The 13,812-nt window shown below is 30.1% G+C and overlaps 3 protein-coding genes and 1 pseudogene across 3 annotated transcripts; 2 read left to right on the top strand and 2 right to left on the bottom strand.

Moving 5' to 3' along the window:
* Window positions 1–239: 239 nt before the first annotated feature.
* On the bottom strand, window positions 240–1,256 carry LOC106443405. The gene has a single exon (XM_013884974.3). The coding sequence runs from the start codon at window positions 965–967 to the stop codon at window positions 437–439; it is 531 nt and encodes a 176-aa protein (XP_013740428.1). The 5' UTR covers window positions 968–1,256; the 3' UTR covers window positions 240–436.
* A 2,588-nt stretch (window positions 1,257–3,844) lies between these two features.
* LOC106443406 lies at window positions 3,845–5,389 on the top strand (annotated as a pseudogene).
* A 1,756-nt stretch (window positions 5,390–7,145) lies between these two features.
* On the top strand, window positions 7,146–7,616 carry LOC111200030 (putative defensin-like protein 271). Its single transcript, XM_022690709.2, has 2 exons — window positions 7,146–7,288; window positions 7,385–7,616. Exons 1-2 carry the CDS (start codon window positions 7,213–7,215, stop codon window positions 7,537–7,539), a joined length of 231 nt encoding a protein of 76 aa, XP_022546430.1. The 5' UTR covers window positions 7,146–7,212; the 3' UTR covers window positions 7,540–7,616.
* Window positions 7,617–9,596: 1,980 nt separating this feature from the next.
* Window positions 9,597–11,249, bottom strand: LOC106350356 (mitogen-activated protein kinase kinase kinase 20-like). The gene has a single exon (XM_013790252.3). It carries the CDS (start codon window positions 11,073–11,075, stop codon window positions 10,083–10,085), a length of 993 nt encoding a protein of 330 aa, XP_013645706.1. The 5' UTR covers window positions 11,076–11,249; the 3' UTR covers window positions 9,597–10,082.
* Window positions 11,250–13,812: the final 2,563 nt, after the last annotated feature.

The following is a 13,812-nucleotide window of genomic DNA, read 5'->3' as shown; positions in this document are numbered from 1 at the left end:
ATTCTTCAGTAAATACTAAATTATTAATTTTTTTAACCCACACGCGATTTTACCATTCCGTGTTATTACTACTTGGTTCACGTTAAAAAAGCCTCTGTTTTCTATATATTTTCGAATTTTATTCTCAATTGTATACTGTTTCAAAAAAAAAAAAAAATCTTAATTGTATACTACAATCCGATTCCTGCCCTAGTGTTTTGTATAAGGATTATATGATTTTGTCCTCTGCCACGAACGACTGAAGTTAGATCATCAATTTAACATAGATCTCATCCACATTAGTACATTACAAAGTTTTTCTTTTCGACTTCTTACCAAAACTATTTTCTTAAAAAATGAAAATATTCTCATCGGGGTTGTTAATAAAATCCGATTTCCGGATTAAAAAATTTTAAGAAAAATAGACAGTATTAACCAAGAATAAAAAAAAAAGACATTAAAAATCCTCAGAGATGCTAGCAAGCTGAGGCCGCCACAGGGACACCGACGCCGGCCGACTATGTCTCCGGCGGTGACGATTTTCTTTACCGGCCGGAAAACATTTCTTCGACGACGACAACATAACATCTTCCAAATATTTCTCACACAACGTCAAATCAAGATCCTTACTAGTACTCACCATATGATGAATCTTGATGTCATTGGCGTTTTCAGGACTCTTTTTCCGACGTTGGACTTCCTTTTTCTTCTTTGTCTTCTTCTTCTCCGGCAAGGAAGTATCCGGTATAAGAAAATAGATGCTTCCACGCTTAAGCTCAGATTCAGGAGATAAGATCAAGATCTTACGAACAACTCCTTGCGAACATGGTTTGCTTAAGACATGGTTAGGATTCGCCTGAAGGATCTCGCCTGCGGTCATCGGACGAGTAATCTCGTCAACATGGCCGTTGAGATGTACGATTCGGATCAAATCTAAAGCTCCACATGGAAGTACACAAGCTAAACAACACCGTAAACTGTTTCCCATATCTCTTTTGCTAACAAATCGCTTAAGTTTTCTTAACAGAACGAAAAAAGAGAGGTAAGTGTTTCAAAAAGTTTTTAAATTTGTTCTTTGTTGTTCTATGTGTTGTTGTCTTTGCGAGAAAGACCACGTTATATATATAAGGATGTTTTATTGACTGAAATGTCCTTACTAGTGTTTATTTGTATATCTTTTATTCCACTCAATTAATCGACCTATCCAATATATAACACACCTTTCATCTCTAATCTCTTGACTACTAAAAACTATTATAATTTTATCATTTGATGAATAAGTGAAGGTGTTAAGCCATATGATTATTTTCGAAACTAATCAAAAAGAAATACTAGCAATTTAGAATCATCCTATTTTCTATACCTAACTACGTACGTACTAAGAGCATCTCCAATGTACACCTCTATAATTTCCTCTAAAATAGAAATCTCTATTATAGAGGTGAAAATGCTCCAATGTATGCCTCTATAATAGAGTTTCTCTATTTATAGGGGAAAATATAGAGATATGTTATTTTCACCTCTAAATATAGAGGCAAAAAGTAACTTTCCTCTATATTTTCCTTTAAAATAGAGGAACTCTATTATAGAGGCATACATTGGAGCATTTTCACCTCTATAATAGAGTTTCTCTATTTTAGGGGAAAATATAGAGATAGAAATAAGGGTGGGTTGGAGATGGTCTAAGTTATACTAAACATATATATGCTTTATCCAATAATGAATTCGTTACAAGTAATTGTGGACCCTCAGCATCTTCACAGTTTGAAATTATAATGTATAATTTATTTTTAAGAGTGTTTAATTTTAACTTTTTATACGCAAAACACTGTTACTCTATACTATATAGATATATAAATATTTATATCGATAATACACAAAGCCAATTAAAAATTATAAGATATTTAATACAGATCTACTCATACTAAATATATCCGATTATTTTGTGAATATTAAATACGAACCTATGTAACACATATACGTATTGAAACCTATGTATTTCAAAAAGTTTTTCATGTTAGAAAAATATAAAGTTTCTGGTGAGCTTTTTTTTTTGTAACTGTGGACCTGTGGTGAACTAATTCATCTATGGAAATATGTTGTAGAACAAATAGATTCTACTTAGAGCTAGTTTAGTATACGAATATATTCTGATATATAAACATACTTTTTAAAGGTTTACATGTGTACCTAATTAATGCGCTCTTTGCCAACACGAATAACTCAAAATCAGTTGTGACTTGTGCGGTATCAAGTATCATTGTTTAGACAATGTCAACCTTTTTATAAATGTTTACAGATAGTAGAAGAAAAGTTTACAAGTTTGATACTCTCAACCTTTTAATTAAATTCACAAGAAGAAAAGTTTACAGATAGTAGAATATTACATAAACATCATTCAAGTCGAATTATTTGAAGAATCTATGAAAACAGTGCTTTGTCCTCATTTTCTAATTTTTAAAAGAACAATACTTGGGTTCACCCCTATGGTGAATGGTTAAATTCACCTCACCTTTTATAACCAATCAAATTACCATGTAGGATTAGTTAAAAAGGTAATAAAATTTTAAAAAAATTGGTGAAAACAAAACACCGACGTTAACGCCGTCTACAAAACCCGAAATTCTAAAAATCTAATATCTAAACCCTAAACCTCAAATCCTAAACTCTAAATCTTAAAATCTAAACCCTAATTTCTAAACCTAAAACCCAAAACTCTAAACCATAAACCCTAAATCCTGAACTCTAAACCTAAAATTCTAAATTCTAAACCCAAAACCCAAAACCATAAACCCTAAACCCTAAACTCTAAACCTAAAATTCTAAATTCTAAACCCAAAACCCTAAACCATACACCCTAAACCATCAACCCTAAACTCTAAACCTTAAATTCTAAACCCTAAACCCAAAACTCTAAACCATAAACCCGAACCATGATCAAGTAATGAGTTTAGGGATTAATTTAGGGTTGTGTTTTGGGTTTAGGGTTTAGGATTTAGGATTTAGGGTTAGAGTTTTGGGGTTTGGGTTTAAGATTTTGAGTTTAGAATATAGGGTTTAGGATTTTGGGTTTAGAGTTTAGGATTCAGGGTATTGGGTTTAGGGTTTAGGATTTGGGGTTTAGGGTTTATGATTTGGGGTTTAAAGTTTAGGGTTTATATTTTTGATTTTTAGAGTTTTGGTTGTTACGGACGGTTTTAATATCGGTGTTGTTTTTCTGAGTTATTTATTTTTTAATTTTATTACTTTTTTTAATTAATCTTACATGGCATTTTGGTTGGTTATAAATAGTGAGGTGAATTTAACCATTCACCATAGGGGTGAACCTAAGTATTTGTCTTTTAAAAAGTTATCAAGCTTTTTATCACATCTTTCATCTCGAAAAGACAAAAATGTGAGATGTGTTTTAACCAAAAAAAATGTAAGATGTGAACTACACCATGTATAGTATAGTAGTACGTTATATTCGATGTTAATTATGACGCTGTTACAATTATTTTGATTAAAACCCATTCTTCAAATGATTAATGCCCCAAAAAGAATGGAGTAAGGACGTATGAGGAAGCTTCATAACACGGAGGTTTCGGGCACCGACTACGTACGAGCGGCGCCGAAATCGATTAATTAAGAAATTAGTTTTTTTTTTATTTACATTCTACTATAAATGAATAAGCCTCGTGCGTGCCACAAGATTCTTTTGGTCTTTACTTATGATTGAAACTTAATTAAGTATGAAACTAATTAAAAGGGTCAATTAATTGAAGAACGTGAGCCACGTCTGTCATTTGCCTCAAGTGAACAATACTTCCAACCAAAGTAAATCACATAATTAATTATGAGGTTAAGTAGCCTATGAAAAGCGTCAATGCCGTCTCTCCACACAAGCGTGGTCGAGTGGTAAGGTGGGCTTGCAAACCTACCATCTCAGATGTACCCGCTTGTGTGGCGAGACGACATTGGTATCTAATTTCCATTGCGAACAATGGGTGTCTGGCGCCGGTGGATAAATCTCATGGGATTAGTCGGTTGGGCCTAGGCTCGCTGGATATCGGGTTATAAAAAATGGTTTGTTAATAGCTGAATCAATATCTCCTAAATTGAAAGATGGTGGTGAGATTCCCATATATTATTGTATGAAACACATGTTATTTTGTCATGTCTGCACCATTGCCTTACTTTTCTATTTTTAATTCTTAAGCTTTGAGGATGGGCTAAAGCTTGTAAAACTTAGAGGAGAAGCCATGCAGGTAAAGATTTTATAAACTTTATTTTTGCATATTGATAGGTTGGTGTTTTGTTTTGCTGAACAGCTGTTTATTCACTTAGTCTGTAATTAAATGCCTTTTTTTTAGGCGGCTGCGGATGCTGCTAAGAGTGCCATGGTTAGTATCATAGGGCTGGACTCAGAAAAAGTTCAACAGCTATGCGATGCAGCAAATCAGGAAGTAGATGAAGCTGACAAAGTTCAGATCGCAAATTACTTATGTCCGGTAATATATATATATATATATATATATATATATATATAGATCCTTCATGAAGTCATTTTGCATTCTAGAATTGTAGAAAATCATTTGTTCAAATACAGGGTAACTACGCAGTATCTGGAGGTCTTAAGGGAATCGAAGTTGTTGAAGCCAAAGCTAAGTCATTCAAGGCTTGAATGACGGTATCTTCTCAGCTTTATCTTATGTTATGCCCGTCTTCATTGAGGCTAAAAAGAAACATGATGGTTGTTGGGGTGTGCGTAGGTTCGGCTAGCTGTTGCAGCGGCTTTCCACACAAGTTTCATGGAACCAGCAGTGTCTAGATTAGAAGCTGCATTGGCGGAGACGGAGATCAGAAGTCCAAGGATCCCAGTGATCTCCAATGTGGATGCACAGCCTCATGCAGATCCAGACACAATCAAGAAGATACTTGCACGCCAGGTTAAAAAAAGCAGTACTTCATTAGAGCTCTATGTATTGCTTATAAAACAAAGACTCAAAAGGGTGTTGAAACCTGCCAGGTGACATCTCCAGTCCAATGGGAGACAACAGTAAAGACACTCTTATCCAAAGGAATCAAGAGCAGCTATGAATTGGGACCTGGAAAGGTATACTTTTCTTAGCTTCGTAATCTAAGTTATAGATTGAAGTCTCTTGTTCTTCGTCCAAGTTGTGTGTGTGTGTGTTTTATGCATTTCAAACAACAGGTGATTGCAGGGATATTCAAGAGAGTAGATAAAAGTGCTACCGTCGAAAACATCAGTGCTTGAGACTCTCTCTGCTGCTATGTTTGGAATTTGAATGTTTTGTTATCGAATATTTATGTAACACTTAGCACGACGATATATGTTTGAAGTATCTTTGTTTAAAATTTCAGTTATTGAAAGTGAAAGGGCAACACTTCATTGATGACAAAATCTTAAGATTGTTTGTTTTTAAAACGATGGACCAACCATCGCTAAAGCCCAGTATCATCACTGCTGTACAACAGTTCATGCACCAGCCGTAATCGAACCCATATCTGTTTTGTGGCAGGATACTATTCTACGACTACACTAGACCACAGGTGGCCCGACGATAAAGTAGCTGACTTATTGTATTTATTGTCCATAAGCATTTTTGAATAAAAAATCTAAATAGCCAAAATTGGTAACATGTATATAACTAAAATGGATAGTTACCAACGTAGAATTGGTCTAGTGATAAAGGGGTCGCAGCTATAATTACTATAACCTAGATTCAATTTACTCTTGGAAAATATTTATTTACAATGCTTAGATTCATGACAAAGAAGGGAAACCACCCTAAAATAGTAGTTATAGTTATATTAAATTTATTATTCTATAATTATAATGATAATTTAGTTTAGTTTTTATTTCTAATGAATGTAAATCTATACTATTAAAATAAAAGGCTTTTTTTTTAGTTGTCCTTCTATTTTGTAAATACTTAGATCTTTTTTAACATGTGATCTATTTATTTTTTGAGATCTTTTTTTTAATATTAATTTGTAGTCAGTTAAATAATAAATTATATGACTATTCATTAAAGATGTCAACGGCTTTAATAAGTCTGAATAATTTTTTTATTAAAAATAATAACCTAACCTAAAATCATGAAGAACATGAAAAATAAGAAAATCATTTTCCAAATACTAGTATAGATTTTAATAATCAAAAAAATTTAATAATTTAGAAAAAGTAAATAAGTCATGACATATTATGTTTACAAACAAATATAAATCACTTTTTATTTTATTTTTTATAAAACTATTTTTTTATATTTAAGAATAATTATAAATCTAATTATTATATGTGTATATATAGCATGACACCTAAGCAAATTCACTTTTCAAATAATAATATAGATTTTAATACTCAAATAAATTTAATAATTTAGTAAAAGTAAATAAGCCGTGACATATTATATTTAGAAACAAATATAAATATTTTTTTGTTATTTCTTATAAAACTATTTTAAATATTTTAGTATAATTATAAAGCTAATCATTATATGTGTATATATAGTATCAATTATAAATTAATAATAAGAAAAAATATGTAGATAAACACAGAATAAATACATGGAATTGTCTTTTCTTTTTTCAACATGTGATTTTTTTATTTTTTGAGATCTTTTTTTATAATATTAATTTGTAATCAGTTAAATAATAAATTATATGATTATTCACTAAAGATATCATCGAGTTTAATTTTTTTTATTAAAAATAATAACTCAACCTAAAATCATGAAGAACATGATAACTAAGTAAATTCATTTCTCAAATAATATATAGATAGATAAATCAAAATACTTAAAAGTATTTGGAAATATACGGAAATTGTATGGCAATGTTTTATTAACTATTTTTAAACATGGATATACAATATTATGATATTACTAATATTTTAAATATAGATTATTTATAGCAATAAGTGCATGCATCTTAATGTATATACATGTATTAAATAATGAGTACTTATATTTTTCAATAATTTGACTATGATTCTTTAATAATTTCTATTAATTAACTTCTAATATTTGTTACTATACGATGTGTATGTACAATTGGAAAAAACAATCTCTAAATTTAATATATTTATACTATTTTAAAATTTAAAAGATACAGTTACTATAAATTATTTAAAATTTTTGGCTATAAAAACCGGATATATAGACTATTCATGTTGTGAGTAATAAAAAATAATCATTATCAATTTTATATTGCTAAAACGTTTAATTCCGGATGACATCATCGAAACTTTACTTTGTTGCTCTTTTAATTATCCTTTCAGCTCTTGTTAGTAGTGTTCAATCCATTCGTAAGTTTTCTTTTCCTCATAGTATTCTCTTTTTATTTTATATAAAATCATTTGTATCTTACATATATACATTTAATGTTTTGGTGGCTAATTCAGGAATTATGGATGCTTCGTCGGATTGTGATTTCAGAGGACCTTGTAAGAAGAAAGAAGATTGTTATGCTAGATGTGAAGTGGACAGACCACCTTTTAATAATGCTACATGTGTACACAAAGGAAGCAGTCGCCAATGTTGTTGTATTTTATCGTGAGTTTTTGAAGATTTTCTTATATTTAATTAATGTTAAAATAAAATTTCTAATAAAAATATATTAAGTTATCCCCTAAATATTATTTCTGACTATTATTTTAGTTATTAGTTATGTACCATCAACACATTCATTATCAAAATGACATGGATTAGTGAAAATGACATGTTTCCATTATATTATGACATGTACAATTTTTTAATGATAATTGTTTTGGTAAAATTCATAAAATAAAATAATAGCTAAATTTTTTTTAACAATGTTTTTTTTTTGGTTTTGTTAATATTCTTAAAATAAGATAATAGATAAATTTGGTTACATACCAAAAATTTTAAATCAAAATACATAATTATGTTAATATACTAAAAATAATAAAATTAAAAGTATAATAAATTTTCTAGCTTAAATTAGGAAAATTTAAACATTTTTATAAATATTTAGCTTATTCAAAAAAATATTGTAACTTTATTTAATAACCACAAAATAAGATAATTTTAATTAAAATCATATTTATGTATAATTAAATCTTTTAAAAAATATTTACATTCATAAATCATCATATAAAGACTATTGGTTAAGATTCCAAAATGTTAAATTTATCTAAACTTATTTAAATTTTAATAATTGTTTATATGTAATCACCACATCATGGCTTAGGATATCTCCAAAATTACTTTATTTTCTACTCCAAACACCATTTTAGAATAAAATATGCTCCAACGGTTGGCTGGAAAACGCGGTTTTGGCGGAACGCGTTTTTACGGGAAAACTGGTTTTTCAGTTTTGGCAGAAAATTGCGTTTGGTGGTTTTGGCGGAAAACGTGGTTTTGCGAGAAAACGAGTTTTTGTAGTTTTGGCGGAAAAACGCGTTTTTGCGGTTTTGACGGGAAAACGCGTTTTTGCGGTTTTGGCGAAAAAACGTATTTTCGCGGTTTTGGCGGGAAACGCATTTTACCACCGAATAAATGATTGAACTTTTGAGAAACTCATGATTTTCCAATTCTATCAAACCTTAGAATTGAGCGGTTTACTCATGTTTTTTTTTAATTGAAAACAAAATGGCCAGAGTTGACCCAACCCAATAAACTCATTAACTTGTTAACCCATTAACCTATTAACCCATTAACCCATTGGATCAAAAATAAACAGTTCATTTGGGTTAATGGGTCAAATTGAGTTGGGTCAACCCATGGTCATGACCCATTTTGACACCCCTACTCCAACCACTTTCTATTTTTAATTTCAAAATAGAGTAATGGATAGAATAATTCAAATTACTCCATATGTAGCAATTAATCTACTTTGGAGTTAAACTTTTTAATTTATAGAATAATCTTTTAAATATTGAATTTTTTTATTTTATATTTAAATAATATCAAAAATAATAAAAATAAATATGATATTCCATAAGAAATTTTACATAAAACTTGCGTAAACTAATAAAAATACCAAACTAAAATAAAAAAAAACATAAAATAAATATAACTTAAAATAAGTGATTTAATAATCCGGCAAATCATTTTTTGGAACGGCCATGATTAGTGAAGTATTTCCAAAACAATGAAAATGTCCAATTTTAAAATTATTGCCCAGTTTTCATTCTAACTTAGAAAAAAAGTTAACAAAATTTTATATAAATATATTTATTTTGTCAAAATTAATTATAATTTTATTATTAAAAAACAAAATAATTTTTGCAAAAGTTCTTTAGGGATATTCAAAAGGCAACACAAAAGTTCACAGCCATTCTCGGACAAGGATCTCTTGGTCATGTGTTTAAAGCGGTTATGCCCATTTGAGTATTAGCTGCAGCAAAGGTTCATGCCTCTAAACCATGTCAAGGGGATAGAGAGTTTTAATGCCCAATGAAGGATTAGCTACAGCAAAAAAATTCATGCATTGTTGGAAGATACTGTGTTCTACTTTGAGTACAGAACATTCTGTATACCAAAAATCAACCCGTTTCATTCACCTTAAGGTACATCTCGTTGTTTCATGACAAAATAAAGTTGGATGCTTCTTAAGGTTACGCACAAGTTTGTGAAAATTACTCTGTTCAGGGTGTTCTGTAACTTATGTTGTTGACTTGTTGTAAACGACAAAACCCCAAATTTGGAAAATTGTTATATCAATGCTCAAAAATTGTTATTTTTCGCAACAGTTGAATATGAATCTGTATTATACAACTTTTAGTCTACTTGCCAACATCCCATTAAAGAAATAGTTGATTGAGTATTCCTCCTGCAACAGTTCTGTTACCTCCAAGTTAAAGCTAGGATAAACTTAAGTTAAGTGTGATTACAGATAATCATGGAAGTTATACAATTTAAAGAAATAAACAATCTCCAAGCGAACTTATACACATACACATTCAATTCAACTAATCAAAGGAGAAAAGATATATATATATAATAAGAAGAAGAAAAGATGCAGTATCAGATTGGTTTGTAGACAAAAAGTCAATATACACAATTCTCTACTAAATCAATTAAAATAAACGAGATGAACTACTGATTAAAGAAAAAGTATTGGAACAGGGAGCAAAGCTAGGCCATTATGGTCTTGTCAGGTAAGACTTCAGCAGCAGGTACACGAATGTTTTGGGGTTTAGAAACATTGTTCCTGACAAAGTTCGCCAGTTGCAAAGCTATTTTTGCTTTGCTATTATCATTCATAGGAGAAGGCTGTGTCATCTTCTTCTCATCGTCTCCACGCACGAAGATATGCCTCAACAACCTTGTCGCATCTTTTGTTCTCGGCGCAAAGCATGTCATGATAAAGAGTTTTGCTTCGAAAGGAAGGTAACTCGGAATCAGCGGCTCTTGGCCATTCATGAGATCATCCACTTCATAGTGCTTATGCCACCATGGTCCCTCCCCAGTGTACATCTCCAGTACACAGCACCCCAACGACCATAAGTCGAGGTCTTTCCCTGTCTCTCCGTAAGAAACCGAGTCCGGAGACATGTAGATCGATGTTCCCGCGAACGGATGATTAGGTTCCCACCAGCTACTGTCTCCTTCCCTTCTCGACAAGCCGAAATCAGAAATCTTCAACTCGAAAGAAGATCTCCACGCGCCGTTCTTGTAGGCGTAGCTAGGGAAAACGAGGATGTTCTCTGGTTTGAGGTCGCAGTGAACGTAACCGTGTGCGTGGATCGTGGCTAAGCCTTGGAGAAGCATACGAGTAAAGTCTCTGATCAGAGGATCAGGCAGCTTATTGTCTTTGAATTTTTTGATGAAACTCATCAGGCTTCCACCAGGAGCGTACCCCAAGGGAATCTTGTACTCCACGCTACCATTAAATCGGTTGAGACTTGCTTCCACTCTTGTCTCGTAGCACTGGACGATTCTCGGACACCCTTTGAATTCAGACAGTATTTGAACCTCTCTGAATAGAGACTCCGCATGTTGACTGTCCGAGGTTTTGACGGCTACGGAGACCATAGCGCCGTCGTAGCGTACGCCTTGATAGAGACTGACCGAACCAAACGAACCTTTGCCGAGAAGCTTAACAAAGAACAAATCTGGTCCTGCCATTGCAAACAGTTGAAGATGGCCTCTCTAAGCTTAGAAGAAAGAAACCCTAAGTGAAGTGAAATCTGAGAGAATTAGCGAATAATGTTTGTTTAGAAAGCGTCACAACAAATATATACACATACATATACGGATAACGCGCCGACAACTTTCAATTTCCTTTTTTGCAAGTTTCAATTTCCTTTTTCTGTTTCACAACAAACAAATAATTATGGAGTCACCAAGCAAAAAGGAAAATAACAAAATCTGCCTTTGTCTTTTTCAAAAAAAAAAAAACTGCCTTTGTTCCCACAATCCAATATATTCTAATCGTTGGATCAATCATTTTACGAATTTGCTTTTGGACAATTTTTTTTTTTATTTTCTTACCCTCTCTAAAAAATCTTAATCCGCACGGTGAAAACAATTTGGGAAAACTGTTTTTTTTAGAGCAAAAAAATGGTAACTATGTCTCTTTAGACTAATCTATATTTTGTGTCATATTTTCCTATAACACCTTTTAATATTTTTGAAAATAAATTTAATAAATAGTTTTACAAACAAAAAAATTTTGGAAAAATTGTAACTTTTGATAAAATACCTATATGAACTTAGTGATATTTTTTCTAATTATAAAAAAGTTAAAATTATAAATCTATATTATTAAAGTTGAAGTACACATTGGGATTGTTTGGCAATATGAATAGTAGTTAAAAAATAGTACTGTTTGGAAACATGGATAGCAGTAAATTAGAAAAAACAATAAAGGGCTTATGCTACTAAAAAAAATTGAAAGTCCATTACATTATATTAAAAAGTAATGGATCTATGTTACTTGATATATATATTCAAATCAAAATAATAATTTAAAATTAATTTATATCAAAAATTCATTCAAAAATATACATATATTCAAAATTTGATTTTTACTAACATATTTTCCAATAACTATTATAATTTTTTAAATATATATAATAAAAATACAATACAAAATCCAATTTCAAACACCAACTTAAATTATGGTTTTATATTTCACATTAAGTTTTAAAATATAATATGTGATTATTTATATGATTGTACGTATAAAATATTATTAATTATAAGAAAACTTATTTGATGGTACGTATAAAATACGATTAGTTATATGATAACACATATTTTGTAACCTATGATAACACATATAGGATATATATAATAGTGATTAGGGGTGGACGTTCGGATTCGTTTTCGGGTCTTTTTGGGATTTCGTGTTCAGTTCAGATCTTTGAAGATTTGGTTCTGATTTGGATAACCAATTTAAATAGGTTTGGTTTAAATATTTGGATAGAGAATTAATAATTATTTAAGTATTTTTAGAGTTTTGAGTATTTTTTTAACTATTTAAGATATTTACGTTTAATTATTTGTATATATTTTCAAGCATTTATGCGAACTTAAAAGTATCATATATATAAGTATATAAATCTATTTTGGATACCCAAAATAATTCGGTTCGGATCGGATTAGGTTTCAATTATTCAAATACCAAAATTTTGAATAATTCAGATATTTAATCAATTCTGGTTCGGATTTAGTACTACTTATTCGGATTAAGATCGGTTTGAATCTTCGAATTCAAGTTTTTTACTCAACCCTAAATAGTGACATAAGAAGCAAATATCATCATATTTTTTTTAAAAAAAATAGACCCGCACGGGCGTGCGGGTCAAAATCTAGTTTCATATTATGTTCTAAATAAAATAGAAATGACATTCTACGAAGTAGAAAACGAAATCCACTTTTTTCATTGAATCTACAATGTTTAGAATACGTGATCTACGTAAATAGGAGTATTCTAAAAATATTTAGAATACACATTCCGCGCTTAACCTATCGTTCTAAAATCTTTAGAAATCAAAATCTACACATTAATATAAATCTAAAACACGTAGAAACCGACTTATACAGATTTACTATAAATCTAAAACATGTAGAAATCAAACTCTAAACATTACTATAATTCTAAAAAACTGTAGAAACCGATTTCTACATATTAGTTGTATTCTACGGATAAAAAAACAGTTCCTAAAAATATGGAAACAAAATATTTGAGAATATTCACTTTTATATTTTGAAAAAAAAAATCGATTTTTTTTAAAAAAAATAAAAAAACGAAAAAGGAACAAAAAAATAAAAAAAATGAAAAAAAATAAAAAATTACAATTTTAAGGGCATTACTGCCATTTTGAAAAAAATTAGTCTAATGGGACATAAAGTAGTGTAGATTAGTATAAAGGGACATAATTACCATTTTTTTGCTCTAAAAAAACAATTTTCCCAAACAATTTTCACTCTGTTGGACTTGTATTAGACTATTGTCGTTACAAAATTAGAATTTGACTAAAAATAAAATGTCTTAGTTTCCTTATTTAAAAGTTGGGAAGGGGTTATGTTGTCACTAAACAAAATGGAAAATCCAATGGGAGACGACAGTAAATACTAAAGACGCTCTTATCCAAAGGACTTAAGAGCAGTTATGAACTGGAACATGGAAAGGTATATTTTGTCTAGCCTTGTAAATGTCATATTTTCATATATTTGTGTTTTATTTTATAAAAAACTTAAATTTTTTATTTTTATTTATTGTATTTCATTTTAAATGACTATTTATGTTTAAAAAATTAAATTTTATTTCTTTAATGAATTAAGTTGGTATAATTCTGATAAATTTATTTTATTATGTGGTTAATATTTTAATAAAAAAATTATATACTTTTAATAA

This window comes from Brassica napus, chromosome A3 (assembly GCF_020379485.1).
Source record: "Brassica napus cultivar Da-Ae chromosome A3, Da-Ae, whole genome shotgun sequence".
NCBI classification, from domain to species: domain Eukaryota; kingdom Viridiplantae; phylum Streptophyta; class Magnoliopsida; order Brassicales; family Brassicaceae; genus Brassica; species Brassica napus.
The sequence above is the reverse complement of the archived record's forward strand: the minus strand, read 5'-3'. Positions and strand labels throughout refer to the sequence as shown.

What these genes read in the sequence shown, in the direction of transcription:
- LOC106443405 (XM_013884974.3), bottom strand. Translation starts at nt 967, where the DNA reads ATGGGAAACAGTTTACGGTGTTGTTTAGCTTGTGTACTTCCATGTGGA.
- LOC111200030 (XM_022690709.2), top strand. Translation starts at nt 7,213, where the DNA reads ATGACATCATCGAAACTTTACTTTGTTGCTCTTTTAATTATCCTTTCA. An exon ending in TAGTAGTGTTCAATCCATTC is followed by an intron (nt 7,289 to 7,384) that starts GTAAGTTTTCTT and finishes TGGCTAATTCAG; the next exon opens with GAATTATGGATGCTTCGTCG.
- LOC106350356 (XM_013790252.3), bottom strand. Translation starts at nt 11,075, where the DNA reads ATGGCAGGACCAGATTTGTTCTTTGTTAAGCTTCTCGGCAAAGGTTCG.